Source organism: Sebastes fasciatus, chromosome 10 (assembly GCF_043250625.1).
Source record: "Sebastes fasciatus isolate fSebFas1 chromosome 10, fSebFas1.pri, whole genome shotgun sequence".
In the NCBI taxonomy this organism is placed as follows: Eukaryota; Metazoa; Chordata; class Actinopteri; order Perciformes; family Sebastidae; genus Sebastes; species Sebastes fasciatus.
In genome coordinates this window covers 21294610-21322284 of record NC_133804.1, presented here as the reverse complement: position 1 = coordinate 21322284, position 27675 = coordinate 21294610, and the positions used below count along the sequence as shown (strand labels likewise).

The 27675-nt window shown below is 40.4% G+C and overlaps 1 protein-coding gene across 1 annotated transcript in view; it reads right to left on the bottom strand.

Moving 5' to 3' along the window:
- The window catches only part of spock1 (SPARC (osteonectin), cwcv and kazal like domains proteoglycan 1), a 116252-nt gene that overhangs the window by 57160 nt on the left and 31417 nt on the right, over positions 1 to 27675 (bottom strand). Inside the window, exon 3 of the mRNA XM_074648971.1 lies at positions 266 to 311. Within this exon, the coding sequence (XP_074505072.1) occupies positions 266 to 311 (46 nt within the window). The remainder of the gene's footprint in view (positions 1 to 265; positions 312 to 27675) is intronic.

The window sequence follows — 27675 nt, the reverse complement described above, 5'->3', positions numbered from 1 at the left end:
TAGCAAAATATGTCAAACCTCTCATTGCGTTGGTGTTTCATGTTGTTTAGATTGCTGTCAAAGTCTAACATTACAGCCAATTCGTCTGATTTCCTCATTTAGATCAGGATCACATAAAACAAGGCTTAGTATCTCACCAAGCAGTCAATGCCAACTACAGTAACAATTTGGTCAATACTCAAAGCATTGCGGTTTGATATCCATGCTCAGTGTGATACACATTAATATAAACATTAGGATCACACACAAAAACAGCAGGACTCACCTTGGTCCAGAGACTTGGCGGGAGCCCAGCTTTTGAAGTAGTCGTCCTGAGTGGAAACAGAACACAAGAAAACTGGGTTATAAAAAAATAACTCCATTCCTAGAATATCATTATTTTGCAGACCAGAGAGAGAACAGCCCAAATACTAAACCAAACTACAGAGGAATCCTGTCCTCATTCTTCTCTCCTTTTGTTCTTTCATATTTGTGTTTTTGTAGAAATGAATGATTGCAGCAGAGAAGAAAAGACACTGAGAGGTAGGAGTTTGTTTGGACGTTTAAAAATAGGACACAAATATATGGAGAAACCTGCGGGAGACACTGGGGAGTAAAGAACGTTACACGCTCTAGTAAATAATGGGTTTCACTGGGACAAAAACATTTAATGTCAAGGTCAAAACGGACTCCGAAAAACAGTTCAGAACAAAAGTGTTGTTGATAGGAAACAATGACAGGAGGAGAGGAAGGATTTTTGAGGAGGTAGTGTTCCCATATTTGAAGAAGCGCACATTATTCTTATTGTTCAGAATACTCTACAGTCATGGAGAAAGCCTCTTCAACTGGAAATATTAAAACAGAAAATAATCGGCTTGTCTCAGCTAAGCTCAGTTGAGAAGAGGTTTGGATTAGTTAAGCATAATACGTCTCTATTCAGCCCAGCTACGGTAAAGACATCTATTATTGAGAGGAGCAATTAAAAACCCCATTATGAAAAGAGCCGCGATGCATATCACATATATAGGTGTAAGAAAGGATTGATTAATAGTCTATGAAGTCTATCTAGGTTTGATACGGACGCAGGCAGAAGTTGTATAAGTGGTGTGTTTCCAGCTTGCAGTGGAGCAGCAGCCCACCGGTGAGAATAGCAGCAGCAAAAGCAGTTGTGTATTTCAATAGACCACTCTGTTATGTGAACAGGTTGATGCTCAGGAAGGTGTAATGGCGTTGACTGAACCTTCACTATGAACGCCATTTGCTATTGACTTGCATGTTCGCACCCCAACCATACATTTAGCATTTAAAGGCTGTAAGGATATTTGTAATTGTTTATTAATATACAATATTTGACAACAATAACTTCTATGAATGCATTTTAGATTATCACCATTAGACATGTAGATCACATGTTTCCTCACGATATTAAATTGATTCTTTGGACAACAATATGATATTTGCTGATATCACAAAGACTGCCACGATACAATTTCGATTTGATTCAATTCAGGGGCCTCCGATTGATATGAGATTATTTGTTTTAATAAAAATAATAAAAAATAGACCTCCTGGTGTTCACTATAAAGTGCTACAGTTCTCATGTTTAAGAATTTCAAAATAGGGGCTTATCTTAAAGATGATGATGTGCATCAATGTATTCACTTTGAATCAACAGGCTCGTTCGAGATGAACTGCGCCTCGCCTGGAAAGTAGATGAGATCAGTTGGCAGCAGCAGGGGGGTGGCGACAAAAAGCTGCGGTCAAGTCGGACAGTTTCCAGCAGCCTTCGAAGAATTTACAGGAAGTCACAAAGATGGTGATATCCTGTTAGATCCGATCTGTAGGCTACTTGTAGTTTGCAGACCACGTTGGGATTTATTTATATAACATATACGGAAATGTGTGTGTATCTGGCATTAGATTCTATCCTCCTATGTTTGTTAACAGATGAAACCTTCATTGCATATCATGAGACTAATATCCTACAATCTAGCATTAAATATTACAATTACACAGAAAGTTAGGACTATTTTTCAATCAGCTCTTAGATCAGGCAACAGCCAGGCATTTCCCATAATGCCCTGGGTCTTGCAGTTGGTGCAGAGCAACTGGCTCTAAAAATTGTGGCCGCCTTGATCTTGTGAGGTTATCGTTACCCACGTGTGCTTGACGTCAGAGCAAGTCGGGATCAAGTCAGACACAAATCTAACCGGCATTCATTGCGTGGCGATCGTCGATTATCGATTCTGCTGCAGGCCTGGTGCATCTTGAACAAGCCTAATATATTGCATCGTTGATCATTAAATCGATATATTGATCCAGATCGATGGATCATTACACTCCTACGTTTTAATATACTGTCATAATAAACACATATATATATATATATATCTGCTTATAACCACATTTCTAAACCATTCATGAAATGTTTATATACGGCTTATGAATGATAAATAGAGAGGGATGAAGTAAAGTGTTGCCGAATTATGTTTGCACTGAACGTAGTCTGTTTTCTCTGCATTGTGAGCTATTCACACACACACACACACAAACACACACACACACAGTGGTGGTGTCTGCATCTAAAGTAGAGCCCAGAGCGAGGCATATGTGTGTCAGCAGGGAGTGAGCCTGTGTCAGTGACACTATGTGAACGGGGCACAGGAAACCTGCTGGGTTTGAATGCAGGATCTCTGCCTCCTTTATTATTGAAGGAAAGAGAGAGAGAGAGAGAGAGAGAGAGAGAGAGAGAGAGAGAGAGAGAGAGAGAGAGAGAGAGAGAGAGAGAGAATAATAAGAAACAGTCCGCAGAAAATGGACAGTTGACCCACTCATCCAGTCCTTGTTCTATAAATGCCAACTGCCAACATTTGAGCCAATACAAAAGTTTGAAATGAGGAGATGAAACCTAATTAGCTTCTCCCTTAGGTCCTTACTTCACTCATATACTCACTTCTTTTTTTCTCTTATTTAACTATATGTCGCTCTGTCTCTATTACCAAATTATCCTTAATGGCTGTGAAAGTGCAAAGTAGGATGTTACTGTGGCTAAAGTCATTTCTGCAAAGTCTTAACTAAGACAAATGTGAAACCATTACATTTCTATTGTACAATGACAATGACTTCCCATTCTCTCCGTATTGCTATACGATATGTACACTCCATTGTCAGCTACAGAAAAAAAGGAAAATAGTTTGAAGCTGCAGAAAAAAACGCCACGAAGGTACAGGTAACACAGCATTTCATGGTAATTAACCTATGGGCCCTATTTTAACGATCATATGCTATTTTTGCATATACTAATTAAATCATGTTTATAATAAAGTAATTTTCGATAAGTTTGAGGTAAATATTGGGGTAATTTGGCAGTATTTCCAAAGGAATTTCAAATAGGTTGCTTGCTAATTATCACCTAATTACCATGAAATTTGCAGACTTGTAAAATGAAGTGTTACCCAGGTATACAGTATATAAGGTCATTAAATATCAGAGCCACTGTTCTGATCAGGGAACACTTCGAGGTAATGTATTCACATTCCGACATAACAGATATGCGAAAAGGCAAAAATACTGAATTGATGCTCCTAAAGAGACGATTTAATGAGTAAATTTACAACGTTTCATCAGGTAATATTCAACATGTGACCAAGAAGTTCCATAATATAGACTAAATATGAATCCCAGATCGAGCCTGTAATTGATGCAGATGAAACGTCGTAATTGTACTTAATAAATCATCTTTTTGCGAGAATCAATACAGAGTGCGGGTGCCTTTTTCTCTTGAGATTATTGTCATCCTTTATATTGAATTTCTGCTTACAGCAAATAAAAAATTGATAACACAAAGTCAGAAAACATGGTGTAGAAAAAGAAGTCTTGTATACACGATGTGGCCAAAATCCTTCAACCTTCCCAGGAGAATGGAGAATATTAATGAATTTTTAAATGTCACTATGGGTGTAATGTGCATGTGTCCGCATGCTGTTGGCCATGTTTTCTTAAAAGTATGAAACCTACCAAACCTCTACAACAACATTTTAATATGCTGAACTATACCACGCTATGGCTGACCAGCCACCCAACCTGCTGTGCATTTAAATCAGCAACACCTCTCCAGCTCTGCAACAATGCCTCAAAGCAAGTGCCAGACAAACACTACACTGTGTGTGTGGCTTCCAGGGAAGGTACCGCAGTATGTTTCAAAATCACAAACACAATGGATTTACTTACCTCCGCTTCCTTTAAATGATTGCAGGGGGAGAGAGGCGGAGGAATAGAAGGGAGAGAGGAGAGAAAGAAAGAAAGGTCAGTGATAATGGCACAGTATGCTATGTCTATCAGATCTATTACAACCCTGTGTTACTCATTCTGAATACTGAGCTCAACTCGAGAGATTAATTTAATAGGAATCTGATTCTGAAGGTGGTAGAATAGGACACACACATTCACACACACACACACACACACACACACACACGCGCTCGCAGCCTTATGAGATAGGCTTATTTGATGTGGCATGTAATTTGAAACACATCGCGGGCAAATTGTACAGGCTTAGAGTTGAGGCACAGCATGAAGAGAGAGGAGGGGAAGAAAGAGGGAGAGGCAGGGGAGTTGTGAATAAGTAGAGGCAAGAGGAAAAAAAAAAGCGTATGTGAATTTACTGCCTTTTTATTGCGCTAAACGGAGAGGTTTAATTAAAGAGGTTTTTTTATGGAGGTTTTTCTTACTGTATCTGAAAGGGGTTTTGGTAATTCATGTTGTTATCCCACATAACTAAATGAGGCTTTATCTAAAGTCAATCATGATGGAGAAAAAAACTTAACTGAAGCTAACTAGTAGACTAATAATAGTAGACAGACAGACAAAAGAACACGCTTTGTTTGTAGATACAATGATGCATTACAGCGCGACTGAGGTCCTCTTTAGAATCAGCTTACAGTGAATGACTCTGTCTGTGTAGCTTCATCTGAACCAGATCCTGTTGAATAAATACACTTGTTGTCTTGTTGATTTCTGTTCCATCTGGACAATTTGCGACGTGTTACTGTTTTCTGCTGAGTTAATTTCGACCTGCAGCTACAAACATGTTGTGTGTAAAGACAAAAGTGTTTCCTCTGTTATCATCAGATAACAGCTTTTACTGTGTCCAGCAGAGGACTGCAGCTGAGGTGCTGCTGCCTCAGATTGCACCTTTTTTTTTTTACTAGCTGGTGTTACTTGAAGCTGGGGGAGGCACTTTGGCATTATTGGGCAAAAGTTTGATGATAACTTTTCAGCATATTGTAATTCAAGTGGTAACCCAGGATAGACAGTTTTCTGGAAAAGGCGAAAACAAAAAAAAATAATATTTTTTTTAAATACAGCCGTCATCCTGCAGCTCTCCTCTCTGTCCTAAGCCCCTCCCACCAGACAAGCACGGGCATATGCATGCCTTTCATACAGTAACCTGTACGAGTACTAGTCATTCATTTCAAACATCATACCGATCATCATTGTGATCCCAGTGCTGTTATATGGCTGCAATTCTATGAAATTTACCATCCTGTTTTCTTTGCAAACTGTAAAGCCCTTTGAGATGACATACTGTGATTCGAGGCTCTAGCAATCTACAATATGGCGAACCATTTCAGAGATGGAGAGGAAATGTTGCTAATAGTTTGGCCTTCTGATCACTGTAGCCATCAGGCTGCACCGCAGTGGTGAGCTCATACAGAAGGATAAAGTATTAGAGCGATTGAGAGAATATGATGCTTGCCCCGAGCTATGTCATGAGGCTAGCTCATGGTGCTATACTGCTGCCGTGAACATTTTCTCTCCATCTCTGAAACGCTTTGCCGATGTTGTCGGACTCTTTTTGATAAGTCTGTCCTCCTTTGTAGAGTTGCTTTGCAGTGTAGGCAGTTGTTGCCGTTGCTGGAATAGCAACTTTTCCTGCAGGATATTACGCCGTTGAATCAGACTTGATCGTGTCTAGAAGGAAATCCGTAAATTATGAAAACGTGCCCGACGACCTATCCCTAACCTCAGCCATTCAAGGTCAATGCATAACCTTATCTATTCGAGGTCAATGCCTTAACCATCTCACCAGAGTTGTCGCAATTTTGTGTGTTACCTCCTAGCCATGACCATCAGGCTTTCACCAAAGGGACGAGCACGTCCATCTGTATTTGTAGGAATGCCCTCTCACTGAAACGACCTGTGATTGGCCAAATTCTTCCGTAAACGGCTGGATTTGTAAACAGAGCCAAGAGAAGGTGAAGAAGTCTAGTTTTCTCTAAGACACTTGTATTTCAATATGCATGAGTGCATGTCTGTGTTCAAACGTTATTATGGATTTCTTTTTTTTTTGCCCAATAATGCCAAAAATAAACTGCCTACCCCATCTTTAAGGTTCACAGCGGTTGCTCCTATAGACCTTATTATTCAATAGAAGTCTCAGGAATCACCTTTCCATACCCAAGACCCCCATTAATATTTTATTGTGCTCATCTCAAAAGCATTAACTGGCTGTTGAGCTGGCTGCGACACTGCCCCAATGTCATTGAAACCCTTTAAAGTGATTAGACGGAGATAAAACTGTGCCGTTATTATCATATTGTCTTTGTTGGAGGTGGTGCTGGAGTTTCACAGTGAGGGAAGTCTTTCAACTGTGTCCATTTACACTCTGCAGGAGCTTGTTGGCAAACAAAAATTTGAACCGTTTAATTAAGTTTTTTTTTAATAGGGTTTAATTAAAATCTGTTTAAAATGTAACACAACAGCTGTCAAAGAAAATGGGATTCATTTATTACGAAACTGTACATGATGCCGTATATTGAGCAGTGCCACCGTTTTAATTGTGGTTAATTGAGTGCATGTCTGTGTTCGAACGTCTCCATGTCGCAGTGAGTAGCTCCATCAGACGTTGCTGTTTAGCAGCCAGGCGATGGAGTTAAACTAGGCTGCAGTGTTTAGGCGGTCTCCCCAGAGCAAGAGAAGGGTCGGACATGTCAATGAGGAAATGCAGTAGGAAACAACAACTTGGTGAAAACTGCAAATCAGCATACACTAGTTTCTTTCCGTCACAACTCCAGTAGCTCCATATTTATTCTGTTGTCTGCTTTGTTTTTCCCTGCCACTACACTGATGTTGCGTTCCATTTGAACTGGGAAGTCGGACTTTCCCAGCTCCCAGTCGCAAATTTCAAATGGAATGACCCCTGAAGTCAGATTTCCAACTCGGAACGTCGGACGAACCTTACCATCCCCGACCTCAACATCCAAGTTGGCTGACCCGCATATTAACAGTAAAAAAGTTGTAGTAATATATTGTTTATTAGCACTTTTGTCTTATCTGTGTCTCATTAAATCAGACGTACACACAGTACTATCCAACTTCTATCTGTGGACAGGTTACTACATTGTTTGTATGTGCAAAACCCTTTGGAATGGGTTGTTATCAACCAGCATTGCTAACAATTGCTAATGTGGCTGCATTAAAACCCCACTAACTCTTCCGACTTGTACTGGAACGCGGTCAACTCGGCTGTGACATCATTCCCAGCTCCGACCTCTGATTTTTTAGCTGAATGGAACGCAGCATAACTCTCTTGTCAGTCCGGACCAGCAACTTCCTCCTAACCCTCCGAACCCCTTTCCCGCCATCACCATCACCATCACCTGATCTCTCACACCAAACCTCACCTGTTTCCTATTTCCCTAATCAGCCTAGCAGTACATATACCGACCCACTTCCACTCGTTTTGTGCCAGATTGTCTCATTTCAGTCTATATATTCCAGTCCCAGAAACCTGGATATGCAGTACTTTGAAAGAAACTACTGTGGCATATAAACAACTTATCCAGGTTAAGGTAACTTAGTCGCTACAGAAATAGTAACAGCCAAACGACACAGAAAAAGAGAAAGCTGGATAATTCCATCACCTTGTAGAAAAAGATGTTGAAACTTCCTCTATATGTTCAATGAAAACAGCATATCACGATAAGACTCAAACGGCAGCATGCATGTAAATGTGCCCATTATTTGCACTGCAGCAAGAGGTCACTTTGTCAAAAGTGGGTCAGCGTTTTCATTTCACTTTGAGGACACTTTCAAAAAGGCATTCACGTCCGCGATGACCTCTTCACAGTCATTCTGTCTCCGAGGTCTCCAGCAGGTCGGCTCATTTTTTCCCCCTCTCGAGTTTAAAGTGATGGGCCTGAGATCTCATCTGATAGCAGATCCCTGAGGAAGTGTGTGACAGTAAAAAAGGTGGAGAAAGAACAGATTTGATTCACAGAGGGAAACGGAGTGGGAATGGCTTCAGCGCGATTAGCTTCTCTCAGCAGAAGTACTGTAACCTTCACTGAACGTGTGTGTGTGTGTGTGTGTGCTTATATATTTGTGAGTTGGCACAAATACCCGCATTAACATTAAAATAGGCAAAGCCATGCCTGCAGTGCTGACTGAAGATGTCATAATCAGGGGATGAGGATGCAAATCTGGCCTCTCGGTGGAAACTAAACAGCCTTAAAAATTTACTGTGTACTTTATGCATTTTATTCATGGGTCTGGAACCTTGCCGAAATCCCCTCCCTCATCCTTTCCCCCATAGTCTCTAATTCATTCCCCTCTCCTCCTCCTCTCGTTCCTTCCTCTCCACCAATTCTCTGCTCTCCTCCTTAGGCTACATCCTACTTATAGCCGAGCACTAGTCTGGGATCTGATCAGCATCATGTGAAGCTGATATATGAGCTTGGTGAGCAGATAGCAGAACAGAGCGGAGAGTGGATTTTAGAGACGCGCTGCATCAGATTACTTCACTGTTGGGCCTCTGCAGGAGTGAGGAATGCTGAGTTAGGACCAGTGGAGGCAGTTTTGCTTCAACAACAATACTGAAGTGGAAACACGCTCCCGTTTCGGAAAAAGCAACACACACACAAGCAGAGGGAGAAATAGTACATCTGATGAGCTTGTTCTCACTGGAAACTTTGTCCTCATTAGTAGGGAAAGAAGTATCTGATCTGTGAAACATAACCTTGCGCACTGTGTGAAGTCAACCAAGCCGGTCATGTTCCTAAAATGAATCACCAAACTTTAGAACAACCTTAATTATTTGACCTAACCCAACAAAACTGTCTCAGAACATGGGACTGTCAAATATAACAAGATAATTTGTGCTTTATAGACTTGACTGTGACGGGTCAGTAGTTTGCTACGTGACTTTGAGAACATTACATACCATTAACATTATGACCAGCACTCAAACCTGCTGCAATGTGAGGTCATGTGGATGAGCTTTAACTGAATGAGCATGAGCATAAAACAAATCCGTCAGCGTTGCTATTACTGCGGCGGCAAAGTCAAACTGAATACATTTACATCAAAAGCAGAGATGTTTGGTTGATCACGGTCAGCAGCAGGCATCCCCTCCAACAGATGGTAGTCTTTTTAACCAAGTCTCACGGGAAGGCGTATAAATAGCACGACATTACACGGACACTCCGCGTGTCATGAGGATGCATTTTTGCGTGTCATTTGCATGCCATGCAATAAAACTACAGGAATGTCTGCAGTTAGGATAATGCAACAAAACTACTTAGTTTAAGGAGAGTGAAAAGAGGAGACACGTCATCATCGCGTCATATTATTCGGGTACAACTCATGCGCAGTCTGCACTCGCCGAAATTGAGCCAATAGCAATGCACCGTAGCTCCAGTTACACTGTACCCCATACCTCAAGACGCATGTCCCAGGCTCTTTGAATAAGCCTTGGTTATGTTTAAGAAAAACATCATGGTTGGGCTTAAAATAACTACGTAAACTAGGTAAAATACGTACAACAATATAACATCAGTACGGAAAACATGAGACAAACGTCTATACACACCGGTCTCACGGTTAAAAGTCCTGAGTTTGTTAGACCGATCCACCTCCCCACCCACTCGCCAGCGGTCTTTCGAACTTTTTATTCTACGTCAGAGCGTGGCATATTCACGCGGATGCGTTTACATCGCAGTAATTATGCATACAAGTACATTCACCACGGCGTATATAAATTACACGCCAAAAGCAAGAAAGGCGTTCTTACTGCAAGCCAAATGTCTTGCATATTATTGTGTCATTCTTACGCCTTTTCCTGCGTACGGGCTGTTTTAACCCTATAGCTGGTATTACTTGCTATCGCGTGATTATAATTCCACAAACTTGCAATCCATAATTCCTCGCATTGTAACCAGAATGTGAAAACAGGCCTTGGACTGAGCAAGAGATGGAGACATACATGAAAGACAAAGGGAAGAGAAGCATGGATTTAGTATTGTGAGAGCAAGTGGGAAGAGAAAAGAAAAGGGGGATGAAGGAATGTCCAGGAACAAAAGAGAGATTGAGGACTAAGGAAGAGGTGGGAAGATGACAAGGAAACATATAGACAGAGTGGTGGAGGAGGAGAAGGGATGAGGAGGAGGACAACAGACTAAGAAGACAGAGGGAGGAAGAGGAAGAACAGAGATGGTGGTGTGCTCCACCGGAGTCTATCCAGTATTCGTGTGCGTCTACGGCCTCAAGATTGGCAGGCAGCATCTCATTCACATGAACATACAGGTAACACTGAATATTACATATGGTGCTGAGAGGATGAAGCAGCAACGCTACTGCTTTACATTCATATTGTACACACACACAAAAGTTTGCAGCTGCATTTCAGGATATGTAGCTCAAATTAACAGTTTGTTTTTCGTCCGCTCTCTCTCTCTCTCTCACACAATTAGGCTAAAAACACACTGTCATATTACAGTCGTGAATTCCTTCCAGACTGTAACGTTACATAAGGATCTGGCGAACCAATGACCGCATTTGTATTCACAGCCAATCCGGCTTCTCTAAACTGAGACAAACGACTTCTTTTCTTTCTGCTTACTTCCCCCCTTCTCCCCTTGGCTTTCTATTTTTATAGCCTCCCTCATTCATCAACTCTCTTCCTCTCTCCTCCACTCCTCTTTTTCACACTGCTGAAAACATCCCTCTACTGATCCAGAATCTGAACAATGTGGCTCAAAGCCGAACATCAAAAATATGCTTCCTCTCCATTCTGTCCTTTCTCTTCACGCTAATGAGGGAAAAACCTTCACTGAGCAGCCTGTTATTCAGAATATCTTGCCATCTTCACGCTCATCAGATTTCTTTTCTTCTTTCCAATATTCTCTCCGAACTGGCTTCCTTTCCTTTTTCTCCTATTTCCTCTCAGTTTCAGGATATTGAACATGAAAATGAATCGATTAAAAGAGAAGAAGAGTCGGTGGAAAGAAAGCAGAGATGGAGTTAAGTGTAGTGAGTAGGGAAGGGGAACCAGGGGGAGAACTAGAGCTTGAAGAAACAAAGCAAAAGGGAAAGACTGAAGATGGAGCTCTGAGAAACAGCAATCTTTACACATTCCCCAGTGAGAGAAAAGAGGGTTTCAAGCAGTTGATACAGAAGAAACAGAGTGAGAAACACACATGAAGCACAAATGAAAGAGAGTCGTTGTAGATGAATGACACTTTGGACTGAATGATTGGTTGTCAGGGCATCCGCAGATATATTTCCATCCAAATGTCATGGGATTTTTAAGCAAACTTTTGAAATGGTGCAAAGAATAAAATGAGCCAGTGAAGAAAAGGGACTCTTAATGGCAAAAAGGAGCATTGAAAACTATTGTATGTGACTCACTGAATTTCTGTGGACTAATTTGACAACAAAATCCCTTTTATCTAAAGTGGATGTAACAAGCTGAGTATTGTACATCGTGCACTTGTTCATAGACATGAAAAGAGGGAGCTTGAGAGAGAAGTTCAAACCGTGCTTACTTTCTCACCTCCAAACACCTACTCAGGCTGTAGCTGTTCCTACGAAAATGAATGCACTGTAATTTGTGTATATCCCATGAAATAAATGCATATTTAATCCACGTAATCGTGAAAGTATAAAGAGCGACAAACGCCGCGTAGGGAGGAGGTCGGGGTGGATTGGTGGGTCAAAAGATACTGGACATTCATCCAGGAGACTGCCGTTCGTGTCCCTTGTGAAACCAGAAGTAAATGTCGATTCAATTTTGCCACTTCCAATGTTATTTTAACCCAAACCACGATCTTTTCCTAAACCTAACTAAGTAGTTTTGTTGCCTAAACCTAACTAAGTTGTTTCCTGGGAAGAGGCAAGTTTATTTTGAAAAGTCTGTATGCATGTAACGAGCGGAAACTGACACACATGTCACGTGTTGCTGGACATTCGTAGGAAAACACACAAAAAATGAGAAATAACTTTTCCTAAGATATCATACGAACTGTTGTATGAGAACACGTTGGGCTACTCGCTGCATGAAGTGAGTGTGACTATCAGACAAGAAAGTCCCCTTTCAGACACACATACATGCACATGTTACATGAAAACATGAAATGAAAATATATTTCATTTCAACGCTACATTTTGGGCCACATATAACAATTATTTTCATTATTGATTACTCTGTTGATTCGTTTTTCTATTAATCAATCGTTTAGTCTTTAGAGTGTCAGAAAATAGTGAAAAGTGACACAATTTGCCAGCCAGCGATGTCTTCAATTTGCATGTTTTGTTTGACCATTTGTTCAAAACCCAAAGATATTCCACTTCTATGTCATTTACAGCAATATAAAACAGAGAAAAGCAGCATATTCTCACATTTCAGAAACTACAGAAACTGGAACCAGCAAATGTTTGAAATTTTTTGCCCGATAAATGACTTGATAATAATGATTTCATTTCTATCGTCTGTACTCTAATCAAATCAGTACCAGCTTGAAGGTTGAGTTAGTAAATGGACAAAAAATTGTATGACTAACTGTGCAAAAAAGTGACAAAGTCAGTAAGTGACAAGGATAAAAGGCCAAACAAGAGAAAATCTCAGCCACACGTCCAATAAACAGAGAAAGAACTGAGAGGAATGAGATCAAGGCATAAGGCTGAAGGAAACTGACAAGGAAGAAATAGAAAGTCTGAAACATTTTGCTTCTCCACACACCTAGCTAAGTCTCATGTTTGTAACTGTTCCCAAGTCGCTTTTGGCTGTCAGATCAGCGTTTCTACACCATGTAAGCCTTCCAGCAGCTCGCAGGCGTGTCGGGGTCAACCTGGAACTAGATCTAAGGCTGGTGGACAGACACAGTGTAATAAATAATGGATAAGACAGCATGTCACCAGATTAGCTTGACACGGCTACAGGTCTGCTGTTTGCTGCCCCTGGCTGTGTGATTGGCTGAGGAAGCGGGTTGCAAAGACACATAATAGGAAGAGCTGTTTCTTGTCTTTTTGTCTGCTTGACTACAGGTCTGTCAGACTTGTGCACTGCGAGTCCTTGATCTGTGAGGTGAGCTCTCCCGGTGAGTGTGCAGCCATAAGCTAGATGATGATGAATAGACTCTGCTGGCTGCTAACAGTCTAAGCTCTCACACGGTGCTTTCCTGTTGCTGCCATGCTTCCATAACCTCTCCTTGGTGTGAAAAACAAAGCCGGAGCTGCTCCTGCAAAAACACTCCACAGCTTGCTCTGAACATTTCAGTTTCCTTCTCTCTCTCTCTCCTCTAGCTGACAGATGCTGAGCCCGATATACATCTTTAGAGTAGGAATTATAAACTGTTAATAGCCAAGCTGCTTCTGCTGTTTTTCTACATCAAAATAAAAGCGGTACAGAAAGTGAGATTTGGAGAGAAACATCAGAAAAGCACGGATAAAGAAAGTGCTTGAGAGCATCTCTCTTTCTCTTTCTGCTTTCTAACTGGTGGCTAGATCTTCAATTTGTTGAATTATAGGGAACCTAGGCTGATAAAAAAAAGACACATTGGCTGTAATTGAATCCATATATTTGCATTGATGAGCTGCGAGACGGCTCCAGAATGGAGATAAATGAAAACACAGATGAGTAAAGCACACAAAAATGAGGGCAAAAGTTCACAACAGACATAATATATTCACATGTTTTTTCTCTCTGTGTGTGTCCCCTCTGCAAGAGACTTAGTACCCTAAACAGATCTATTGAGTCTCACTGTGAAATTGTATGAGAAGTGAAGAAAATTATGCAAAAGCAGTGTGAAAGGGAGCGTGATAGCGGGCTTACAGCTGAGTATTTTGGGCAGTTCTTGTTCTAGCACAAGTTCACACACAGAATTCAAATGATTTAACTTCCTGTACAAAACTATCCTATCTTTTTTTAATACCATCCTATCTGACAGAATCCCTCCACTCTTGTCGGTATCCCACGGCGATAGTGCAGCCGTGGCAACGGGCCAAGTGTTAAGCCAATCATACATGGGCTCTCTTATCTGTCTGCTCCACCGGGGAAACAAGGGAAGAGCTCAGGAGGGCGGAGAGATAAATGTTCTTTCTTTACTCCAGGTGCATTACTCTGCTCTGTTTAATCCTCCTCCACTCTTTCCTCCACCTCAGTTCCCCTCAGCGAGTCTGTACGTTTCCTCCTCCCTCAGCATGTTACAGCTGTCCTGAACCAGTCAGAGCAGTCCCGCTTCTCCTCGTTTCCCTTTTTCCCCAAACTCTTCCTCCGCTGCCTTCATTCTCCTCTGACACTTTCTGTCTTTCTTCTTGTTTGCCTGTCTGTTCGCAGAGTAAATGCCAGTAGAAAGTTCAAAGGAAGTCTGTGGAAAGAAGCTCCCACATCTTACTGTGTGTCTGCTAATGTGTGTGTGTGTGTCTTTGTACTGATACATACCTGTCTCTAAGGCTTTGTCAATCTAAATGCAAGCCAAATGAATGCAGACAAAACACCCACAACAGGCCCCCAAACAAACAAACACACACACTAAACTTTTCACAAAGTGTTTTTATGTTCGCTGTATGTGAACATTTGTCGGGTTTTTTACTTTGTTATGGAAAAACTGTTTTTTTTCCCCATGTGGGTTGTTGTGGAGGCCACCCAAACTATATTTACAGTAAAAGTAGAACTCAGGTATAATAGTCCAGACCAGTAAATACATCCTCCGTTTTACTGGTCCATATATAACGGCAGCAATGGTATAGTGTTTGAGATTATGGTTTGCCTAATGAACAGAAAGTCTGATATAATTGCAGGTCAATGGAATCCTGCTGAGATCAGGTCTTGCAAAGAACTAACAAACATTTTCTTTACCGATGAATCTGATGATTATTTTCTCAATTAATCATATATTTTTTTTAAATTTCCCAGAGCCCGAGGTGATGTCTGTTAATTTTTTGTTCAACACCCAAAAATCAAAAATGTATTATAGTGGAAGACAAGCAGCAAATCCTCACATTGGCGAACCTGGAAACATTAAATGTTTTGCATTTTTGCTTAAAAATCTACTTTAATCAAAATAATTGCAGATTATTTATTCTTTTTGATTAGTCAACTAATCATTTCAGCTCGGGCAGGTTTATTCACATTTTTGACCATCTCATTGGTATGGTAGTAAAATAGACCACATATTTCTGCTCAAGTATCGAATTTTTACTCTGAACGTATTTAGGATAACAACCAACCTAAAAACATGCCCCAAAAAATAACAGTGTTAGAATGTTGAGAAACTAGCACTACGCTAGATTTTACAAATTGTCCAACCGAAAAACCCAGCCCAGTGTTGTCCACTCTTTTCCAATGAAAGTATCTAGCAGCACTAGCTGCTAAAGTCCAAAAGTCTCAAAATCTCAAGAGAAAGTTGCCAAGTCAGCAACACTGACAGTCCGTCTCTTCAGGCCTCCCTTCAAAGCCACTCCCCCCAAATTATCATTATGAATATGGCCATTTTTAGTACTCACAGCTGTCAAGCTAGCAGCTTGTGGAAGACTCAGGTGACGTGCAATGAGTGAACGGGCAGAGTACGCACAGGCAGGCAGGTAACCCAATTTATTGATTGGTGTTGGGATGTAATGAGAATTTCAACAAATATAACATTACCAACCCTAGCTTTAAGATCAAATGCTTTATATTCATAGTGCATTCTTCTTGACTCACCAAACTCTTCTTGCATTTCAAATTACACTTGCACTCCCATTTTATATCTTTAAGTAACATGTATGTCAGACACAATGGAACTGCTAGGCAAAAACAAAAACAAGGCTTTTGTGTGTTTAGTAAAGCATGTATCAAAACTATGCATTAATCTGCAGCAAGAAAATGTGAACAAGAATACTGTAAACTTTCCCTGATTTGCATATTTATCACCTTAGGGTGCACCTTGTACAAGGAAACAACACTGCATAGGGCAAAAGTCAAGATCTGACCTATAGTGACCCAACAGTGACTCACACTTACACACACACACACACACACACACACACACACACACACACACACACACACACACACACACACACACACACACACCGATGGACAATAATGTGGATATTTTTAGACGGGCAGCACTGCTGCCGCTTGAGGGAAGGAAAGAGGATTTCAAGCACTCTGCACTACACTCTGGACAAATATTGTTCTCCTTCACTGTTACACCCGTTGTCTTATAAAGACAACAGTGAAACAGCAGCCTGCATTATGTCTGATCAAAGTTAGTGGTAAAGATTACCAGGACTATCCACTGACACCACACACACACACACACACACACACACACACATTCACAGCAGCCAGGAGCTAATTTCACACGGCCTCACGGGAGTTTAAAAGGCTTAGTCAGGAACAGAGTCAGTGAGGGAAACAAAGAGAACAGAGGGAAAGGTGCTGATGGAGGGAAATAAAGAGGAGAATGAACTGGAAAGACGAATGCAGGGTGAAAACCAGAGACGAGGAGGAGAGGAGAAGAGCACAAAGAAGAGAGACAAAGCAAACATGGCGGCTGATTTAAGACGTTGTAGCAGAGGACTGTAACTTCAGGTTAGGTACAGCTGAGAGACGTATCTATCTAAATGAGCACACTCCGTCAAAACTAAAAGGCAACACAAACAATGCACCAGATCCTTTTCTTCAAGATGAATAGTACAGATGTTGGTCTATCAACACTGTTCAAGGCTCAGTTCAATCATGTTTTGTTACATTTCAACTTAGTTTGTGAAAGTAGAGTTTGAGCATATTGTCTATGCTAAATGTAGTACCTGTGAGGGTTTCGGGACAATATTTGTCATTGTTTTGTGTTGTTAATTGATTTCCAAAATAAATATATACATACATTTGCATAAAGCAAGCATATTTGCCCACTCCCATGCTGATAAGAGTATTAAATACTTGATAAATCTCCCTTTAAGGTACATTTTGAACAGATAAAAATGTGTGATTAATTTCTGATTAATCACGACTAACTATGAGCAATCACGATTAAATATTTTAATTAATTGACAGCCTTAGTATACATACATACTTGTGTTATTTACACAGGTATACAGATATATATATACTAGTGTTATTTATAAAGGTGTGTCTTATATTTACTGACACACTTTGACATTACATGACTTTCAAAACGTACCATGTATTTGAATAATCGGGAATTCAAAAGTGTTTATCTTTGATAATAGCAAATAAGTCATTATTAGCTAATTAATGACAGCTATCATTGGGAAGAGTCAAGATACAGTAACAATATGTAAATAATTAATCAAAACGGCGTTAACAATGAGGAACACACACATTATCATAGTCAGTTAACTGGTGAAAATGAAGTCATCATCACTTACTTGTTATTAAAACATTAAAAATATGATATAATTCACCTTCACTACTGAGTAACTAGGAATTGTTGCAATTCATAGAATTATTTTTATTTGACCCTCTTTAGTTATTGTGAGGAGAAAAAGTAGTATTTTCCATATTAGGACAAATTAGACCTATTGTTGTGATTCCAAACTAGAAAGGCGAGCATCTGACAGTGTAAACAGCAGAAGCTGTAGGACCAGTGGGACACATGAACCCAGATCGTGTTTGACCTTTTCCAGTCTGAGTAGTTAATCCTGTCTGATCTGTTTCCAGGGGTCACATCACCACGGCCACAAATCCACGTTTCAAGAGTAGAGCAGACCCAACCCTATAACTCCCCGACAGCCATCAGCAAGGCAGTGGACATGGGTTGGGTATCAAACCTCTCATCTATTTGTTTCTTTCATGACATAGTTCCTGATTTAAAGTAAATATTATCATTATTATTTTGAACAATTTTCCACATTTGATCAGAGCATGACGCGTCCAAACACATAACCTTCTTCAGGCTCAGAAAGGAGACAGACACACCGACAAATTGCTGTGTTTTCCTCATCGCCTCTATCAGTCTAACCTGCTATTATCTCAACCATCCCTCTCTCTATCTCTGTCTCACCCGCTTCTCGACAAACAAACAACACCAGGTCCCTAACAAGCCCACATGGGGATTGGCCCTTCCAACCGGCTCATCTCGGCACTGATTGGCTGAAGGATGTGCTTTCACTCTGCGGGGGCGATACGATGATCTAGTGCAATTATTATATTCTTTACTGTTTTGTACTGGTTCAGAACCTCGACGCTGCACCTTCATTGTAGTAATTGTATTGGGAGGGAGCATCCTATTGCTTTTACTCCAATCTGAGTCATGTCTGAAATGGCACACAGAAAGGTCTTTCTTCTTTATTCTCAGCTAACAACAACAAAATCAAATTTAATGAGCCCTCTTGGGAGAGACAGGGGCACCCTCCCACTGCTTTCATTGGTCGATGGAAGCCTTATTTTACTCTTCAGAGGTGAGGCCGGGATCTGCAACAGTACCTAATCATATACGAACCCTATTCTTTTGTTCAATCCTTTGTGATGCATCTAGCAGGCAGAGAGCATTACGAAAGTCATATGTTTTTTGGTTGCCCCATTCCTTTTTTTTATTTAGCAAGAGAAGCGCTTGCACAGGATACAGGTGCCGCTTGCATTTTGAAAATCAGGTGTTAAATAAAGGATAGCACTCTTATTTATTTATTTAAAGTCTCCATGCTTAATTTGACCATGAACCACTACAGCTGTTCAACCATCCTTGACCATGTGTGTTTCACTGTATACTGTATTAAACATGTAAACACGTTGTCATCCAAACTCGTCACATATCGACGCTTTGTTAGACCCCCTCTGCGTCACTTTTCGGTCACATTAAACACATGCTTAACGTGGTGAATTAAACAAAAACACTTTCTTAGGTTTAGGCAACAAAACCACTTAGTAAGGGTTGGGATTAAAATTACTACGTTTGTGCAGTGAAAATATGACTAGACTAAAGAAAGAAAAACAACTACAAAAATAGGGAAAATCTTGCAAAATATCTTGATCAAATGTGACTTTAGTTTAAACAAATATGGCAGATGACAGGCAGGAAGAATTAGCAAGGTTAGTTTTTGCTCTAATTTGTACTGAAAATTCACAAAGGATGGATGGATGAAGTCATGGAGACATGTTAAATAAACACTTCCATATTACTACTTTATGCCTCGCAATTTGCATTAGCCCATGCATTAGCCGCGGTCGTCATGACAGTCAGCTTGGTTCGCAATTGGCTATCGTCCTTTCCCACGTGACTGCGTCATCGTCTGTCCTCTGGGTTCCCCACACACAACAAGATATCCGAACAAGTTCAATATTTATGATTTGAGAGTGGTGCGGCCAAGATGGACTTCTGAGCCGATCGGGGATGTAAAAACACTCACACCACAGGGATATCTGTAAAGATAATCTTTAGAACCATAAAAAATTGGGGCTTTGCTGACGATTGTCGGGAGGGGGGAATGTAATGTGTACCCGGCATTACTTAAGTTAAAGCTGTGAACCCGCATAGTGGTTCTTTCCAGGTGCAGTGTGTTAGTATAGAACTAACACAACACCTGTGCTAATTCTAATTGTTGGATTCTAGAATAGTCTGATGTCATAGATACATTCCAAACACAGCGGTTGCCTTCCCACTCCCCACTCCCCACTTCCCACGCTGTAATTCTTCAGTAACTCGCAATGTTAATTATTCTGAACTCCACATGTGCTCTCAAACAGTGAAAGTGAACTTACTGGGGTAAGTAAAAGCTCTTATTGCTCTCTCAGCTCTCCGTTCTGAAACCACAACATCAGTCTGGTGACTCGTCTTTCAGCCGCGCTCCGGAGGAGGTGCTTTTACACGCACCATCAACTTGAGTCTCTCCAGCTGCTCACTGGAAAACCTTGTATGTCTAAACTCGGCAACAACAGAGTTCAGTGGGTTATTCACCAGTTTAGATCCACTTAGATCAGTGAGCCTCACTGCTTCTATTAAAACCCTTCTTTCTCGCTGTGTAATTACGAGATTTGTATAATTAGACTGAAAACATCGGACTGATGCTGAAGATACTATTGAGAAGATACTGAGGCATGAAGAATTCACTTAAAACAACAGCGACTCCTCTGAGGAGCACTCAGTGGATTTTCTTTTTACAGTCATCTCTGCTTAAAAGCTTTTACACAAAATCTCTGTGGATTGAGATGTTGCGAACCCTGTAGAGTACTCCCACGCCCCTCACACACTCTTCCTATCATGCTGTTGATACAGTAATTCAGTCGGGGTGACAGAGAAGCTTAATAACATTTCCAGAAGCTCTGCTGTAAATGTAGATTTGTTTTGGTTGAAGCTCTCGGAGTCAGGAGTGCGAGGTTCAGGGAGCTGCTGGGAATAACTAACAAAATCTTTCATTTAGACAGACAGCCGCTTTGACATTCAATACGGGGACTGAAACGTGCTGTGTCAGGAGGGTTATCTGCAGAGTCTCATAGATCTACGAAGAACGCATGTTGCGATTTAGTCTGTTTTTCATCGTTTTCATTTGTAAAGGATTACGCTTTTCACCAATAAAGAGAAAGAAAACGACTAAGGACACCTTTCCGCTGTTGGTTGTCTTCCATTCACTAGTGGTTTCCTTTCCCTTCTCAAAAGCCAGCTGATGACAAAAAAACATAACGCATCTATTTATCATGTCATCTTCGCTTTCTTACATCCTTCGTTTCTTTCCATCTCTTCCCTAATAGCTGTTAAATGAGATTTGAGCGTCCGCAGGCAGAGGCGACTTTCACAAGCTGATTTTCTCTCTCTTTGTTTTCTCTACCGTGCTCTTCTTTTCATCCACAAATTATTGCTGTGATTATAGGTCTTAAACTCTACGTGTCGGCGCGTTTAAGCCCTTTTCTTACCGGAGTGCACTTTAAGCAATTCACAACCAATTCACAAAGCGTCATGTGTGAAACGAGAGGAAAATGTTCCGTAGAAGAGTTGTTTTCTGATTATTACTCTCTCACCATTCATCCCTATACGGTGCACTGTCTTTGTGTTTCCTGTGGCTCTGCATTGAACAATAAGCACGATGCTAAATGTACAGTCTGCATGGACATGAATTAAACATTGCTACATTTGAAAGAGGTAATAAAATGAAATGTAAAAAATTCATAAGCAATCAAATCCACTCTTGCTTAATTCAAAACACTCAGAGGTTTTACTGATGCAGCTTTAAGGCCTTTACACAAAAGGCCTTAAGAGGTGTGATGACACAAAAATGCGAAATACTCGCCTGGTAATATTATAAGTCTAGGGCTTTTATTGTGAAAGATAAGAACAGAGGGAGTGGATCTGGTCTGTGCTGCCTTTGTCGAGGTGGAAATGAGTAATAAAGTTTACCATTCTGGTTCGGACTACGGAGCCTCTGTGTTGTTGTTTCATAAATAAGCGCAATTCAACCCGTTCTGCACAGCGTGACTGATTGATGCCTTTGAAGCTCAGAAAATCGACCAAAAAAAGTACTTTTTCGACCACCAAATTTTTGCATTCTGTGTTAAAGTATTCATGACAAAAACAACAACAGTTCGAAAAAATATACTGATTAATCGCTCAAAGAAAAAAAAAACGCCTCCAGTGTGTAACGGCCTTTACTTGGTCTGGTATGACAAGAACCTTATGGTGGTTAATGTTAGCCAACTTTTTTAGCAAACTTTAGGTAGATAATGCTGCATGGCCTTTCTTTACTTGTGCTACTATTATGCTGTGCTTGTCCTTTACCATTATCCTGTAATTGTTTGCATTACAAGTGTACACTGTAGTCTCCTAAAGCCCTTTTTTGTGGTCGGAAGACTAGAAAAGCGCTATATAAATGCAAGTCCATTTACCATTTACCATTTAGTCTCGCTTTAAAGTGTGCACAATTTACAAGCATGATAAGACTATGACAAAAACAGTGTGAGCATTATAAAATTATACCAAAAACAATGTGAGTGTTCAAAATACTATCATATAAGAAAAGTCACATTGAGAGAGAGATGGTGGGAGTGGGGCGTTGAACTTACCAACATGAATCACAGTAATATAAACTGAGCTTTTATTGTGGCTAAATTAATATGATAAACTTTCTGAGCACTACAGAAAACAAAATCTATAATCCCTCTCAGCTATATCTGGCTCAACAAATAACATACACAATATGCACCACCTGGGTGATTCTGCTGCTCTTGCACTCTAACAGTATGATCATATTTCATTCATTTCCATTAATTCTGTCAGTTTTCTTTTCCCTGTAATCCCCCACACTTCCATGCCTCTGAGAGTTATATATTTCAAGCTTTTCTTTTTATCTCAAAATTATATTTTTTGCTAAACGTCGACTCCTCCACATCTACCCACCCACTAAATTGAAATCTTTTCAAAAAGCCTCCACTTTGGTGTTTTCCATCTCCCACAGAGACACAGTATCCTCTCCATCTGGAACAGGTCTGGACCACTTAAACTTCCTGCTTCTCTCCTCCAGACTGCCAATTCCACACAGAATGAGTTGAGCGGATGAAAGATTGCGCCGGTGACACGGCCACAGTCAGTAAGCAGAGTAATCACAAACACAATCATCATCACCATCATCACAACAGTTATGATCACCGTAATCGGCATCATAATCATAAAGCTGACAGAGACGCTAATCAAAATGCTGATAGTGGAGTGGGAAAGTAATTGAACTGGATGTGAAGGTATTTATCTCCATTTTAAAGCTGAAGCCTTTTTTTTTCCACTTCAAGACTTACAAATATGGCTGAGGCGAGCTGGGAGCCTGTTCTACATTTTGTGAGCGCGTGAGACCGCATGTTTGCTGCTATGTTTGTAACTGTGTGTTTGTAATATGTGTGTCAATGCAGCAGGGAGAGAGATTTTGTCAGTATTGAGGAAGGATGTTGTGGAGGTTGTTGTGACTGAAGGAGTTCAGAGAAGATACAATAAGGGAGAGATGCAAAAAAAACAAAGATATTCACTTTACTGTCATAGAAGATAGGAGTGTAAGAAAATATTGATACACATCTACCGTCAGCCATTTGACTCTTCCACTCCAACGCAACAACGTAAACTGAGGAAAGAAGTAGCATAAGGGAGCAAAAGTAAACATTTTTTAACTCAGATTTTCTGCATATGATGGTGTGTCCTTTATAAAATTATATTTTAAATAATCGCAATATATCGCCTTGCTTACAGTATCACAATATATCGCAATTAGGGCTGTCAAAGTTATCGCGATAACAACACAAAATATTTAACGACACTAATTTCTTTAACGCATTAACTCAACTTGCGATTTTTATGTAGTAACGGGCTCAGTTGTAAAGCTAAATGCTCTAAAGGGAAGATAGTGGCATCGCTATAAAAACCTAAGGAATCCATTGGTACCAACCATGTCATACTAGCTTGTCGCAAAGGATGCTGAATAATGCCCCAAACTTAGGCAAGGAAAAACTGTCATGACCATTTTCAAAGGTGTCCCTTGACCTCTGACCTCAAGATATGTGAATGTAAATGGGTTCTATGGGTACCCACGAGTCTCCCCTTTACAGACATGCCCACTTTATGATAATCACATGCAGTTTGGGGCAAGTCATAGTCAAGTCAGCACACTGACACACTGACAGCTGTTGTTGCCTGTTGGGCTTAAGTTTGCCATGTTATGATTTGAACACATTATAATATAGCAAGAATATCCGCCAACTCTGATTAGATAAGAGTATTTAAATACTTGACAAATCTTCCGTCAAGGTTCAATTTGAACAAATAAAAATGTGAATAATTTGCAATTGATCATCAAATATTTGAATTGATTGACAGCCCTAATCACAATATACCACAATATATTAAATCCTAACTCGTGTATCACTATACTTATCGTATCACCAGATTATTGCCAACACGCAGCCTTAATAGAAGGAAAAGCTGAAAATAGATGAATTGTTGCCATTTTCGCTGAGTTACTTACAAGTATTTGATAATCAAAATTGTTGCTGGTTAACTTATAGCAGACCTCACACATAATGTCTAGGCATATTAAGGTACGTATGTGGACCAAATGTCATATAAAAGTCAATTCTGAATGCATGCTGATGATACTCTGGCACATGTGGAGGAATTTCTGCCCACCTAGGTGACATTTGAAGTCGAGCTGGACGGCTTCCCACCACCTGAAACTCGACGTTGCCTGCCAAATCTGAGCTGCTTTCTTTTTTCCCAGTGTGAATCTTATCTTCTTCGAGACCTTTCTGTCACCGCTGACAACATGACAGTGAGTCCAGGCCAGACTACAACCCACAGTTGACATATCCAAGCTCTTATCATCTTGAATCTTGAGTACTGTATAACTCCCCTCTGGCTGCGCTGCCAAACCCTCACTTCAACTGCAGCAATAAGTGAACATTGCAGCCTGCTTCTTCTTTAGTCTCTACAAATGTGTAAACCGGGGTGTCAAAGTGAAGCACAAGAACATACACTATCAAGCTGGGCAAATACAGGATCAGATCCTGCAAGGGAACAGAAAACCACAAGATGTGAGAACAGAGGCTACAGAGCACACAGCGGCAGCTAATTTGCTTTACTAATTGAAGATACTGAATTCTGCAAGTGCTAAAAAAATGTGTCAAACACCGTGTGAAAATGTTTGCGAAAATCCAAGTGTGTACTGTGAGAAAGAGAATTGTGTAGGGATGAAAGGGAGCCTGTGATATCTCTGGAGTGCACTTGTTAAAAGTGTAGATAAGTCAATGAGCTCTGTTTTATCTCTGTGGATGACAACACATTAAGCTCCATATGGCTGCAGGCTGACGACAACACGCACTCACGGGCTGCTGTTCCTGTTTGAAATACAGATTTGAGTCCCCCTACACCCCGACAGACTGTACTCCAAGCACACTATCATACTTAAAAAGCAACGGAAAGCAACGTGCAACTGAAACTACTTATGTTAATACCTCAATTATATCATGCAGGCTTTAAGTAGAACGCCGCGTCAAGGACAATCTACTCTTAAGGCACGACTATCAACGCTTAAAACAAACGTCTTTACTTCCCTCTTATACTGAAGGAGTATTTCAGATCATCATAATGGTCGGTGTGATGTTCAAGAGAAAAACAGAGAGAGGGTAGAGATGAACGGTATGAGAATAAAACAAAAATAATAAAAAAAATGTCAATTTTCTCCAATTTTTTGCACATAACTACAGTGATTGTGTGTTGGGCTCTGAGAGATACCAAGACGCTGGGGTGACCTACACTCAATAGTGTGCCTGAACGCATCTTGTGTAGACACTGAGGTCGGTCAGAGGGCAGAGGAAGAAGAGAGTAGAGGACGAAGAAACAAGTGTTTTGTCTAATTAAATTAATTCCCTTTGAGATAACAACAAATCTTTTTACCAGTACTACTGTACCTGTGGCGTGACAGTAAGAAAACAAATTTAAGTGGAAAAAACAGAAGCAAATGTAAGAAAAATCACCAAACTGACATTTCACACATCACATTTTGTATAGAAAAAAAACTACAACTAAATAAAATACAAGCTAATTAAGGAAAACATTCATCAATTTGATGAACACAGGCAGCAAAAACTCACTAATTCTCACTCTAATTCTGCATTTTCTAGTCAATTTTCTGCACCCAGCTGTTTAGTTTTACTCCTCTCAGATCTACTATGTGTTTCACTGCCTTGTCGAAAAACAGTAACAGGAAACAAATCAAAGTGAGGCTCAGGATGTTGAGTGTCCCACAAGGTCAGAGATCAAGGCAAAGTTAGAAAATAGTGCCACCAATGAAATAGCTCAGGAACAATAGCTGGAGGGGCTGAGAGGGGAATCTGCTGTATAATACTGCAATTTCAAGGTTCCTTTATTCACAGTAGAGTTTTTTCTCCCCATTTTCCATCCATTCATTTTCAGTTTTAAATTTAAGATTGAAGCAATACCCATTTCATTTAAAAATGAAGGAGAGCGAAGGACACCGGTACACACACACACACGTGCGCAGGCTAGTAAAAGAGCACGATTAAATAATTTTTTCATCAGGACCTCAGCCTCCCCAGTGACACACAGTCCAATCTGGGATCCTCACAGCAAGCAGGCAAACATATAGATGACAGAGAGATCCTAACAGTAGAAATAGTCAGAACACCTGTCTAATAAATATTCTGTAGAATTAAAAAATACAGCAGAGAGAAGCAGCACTGTGATACGGATCTAGACACAGTTTGGTTGTTTTGAAGGACGGTTGTATGAGGTACTTCTCCATAGTCAGTGTATTATCTACAGTAGATCGTGGTCGGCACGCCCACAGTTTGGAAAAACAGACAGGGGTACCGAGAATATTTTCCCCGCTTTATCTTGCTGTCAGACAGCCCTTTCCAATGGGGAGCTGAAAGGGAAAGTTATCTTTGCTCTCTTCAAATCCACCACACTCGGTTGGCAAAAACAGTTTAGATAAGTTTCACTTTCAGTTCGCCGTTGGAAAGGGCTGTCTGACTGCAAGGAAAGAGTGAAAATGTGGTGGTACTTCTGTCTGTTTCCAACTGTTATCAACAATCGTCTACTATAGGTAATGCACTTACTATAGAAAAGTACCTCATACAACCCCACTTCAAAACACCCGAACTATCACTTAAAACCTCTATTTCCTGTTGAGCAAAGATAATAGTAGTGCGAACCCGGTTGCAGCGCTGTTTTCATTGGACATTAGTCCGTTCTTTTGTGCTCGCGCCTGTTTGGTGAAATTGCGGCTTCAAAAGATCTTTTTGATGCAAATCCGGCGGCAAACTACAATTTCACTTCTCCTTTTGGCATGAAATGTTGGTTGTGTATTGCACATCTGTCCATCCTGGAAGGGCGATCCCTCCTCTGTTCCTCTCCTGAGGTTTCTTTCACTTTTTTTATTTTTTTTCCCTGTTGTAAGGTTTTTTTGGGGGGGGGGGTTCTTCCTTATCCGATGAAAGAGTCGCACTGTAAAGGAGAGAGGGTGTCGTATCCTGTACAGATTGTAAAGCCCCCTGAGGCAAATTTGTGATTTGTGATTTTGGGCTATACAAAAAAAATTGACTTGACTTGACTTGTGTTTTAGCTCGCTTACACCACCCCTTATTGCAATTTCTGCAGCTTTAGTTGGTGTGGCCGCATACACAGAACTCTACAAAATAAAACTCTTAATGTGATATCCCATTAAGAGTTTTATTTTTATTTGATTTTCATCCAGTGCACGTAAATATACACATTAAAATTCTCCAGTAATTACATATCAAATGGCATTTTTAATTGCAGTTGAGGCCGTCACTAGACTAGGTTAATAGTTGATTCTTACAAATAATGTCATCAACAACTTTTTTTCTCATGTCTTCCCTTTCGGCTGATTTAATATTGTAGCCATTATACAGCATTAAGGCGCTTTTCCATCTGCTGTTTGTGATTTGAGTTCACAAGGGGCAAACAG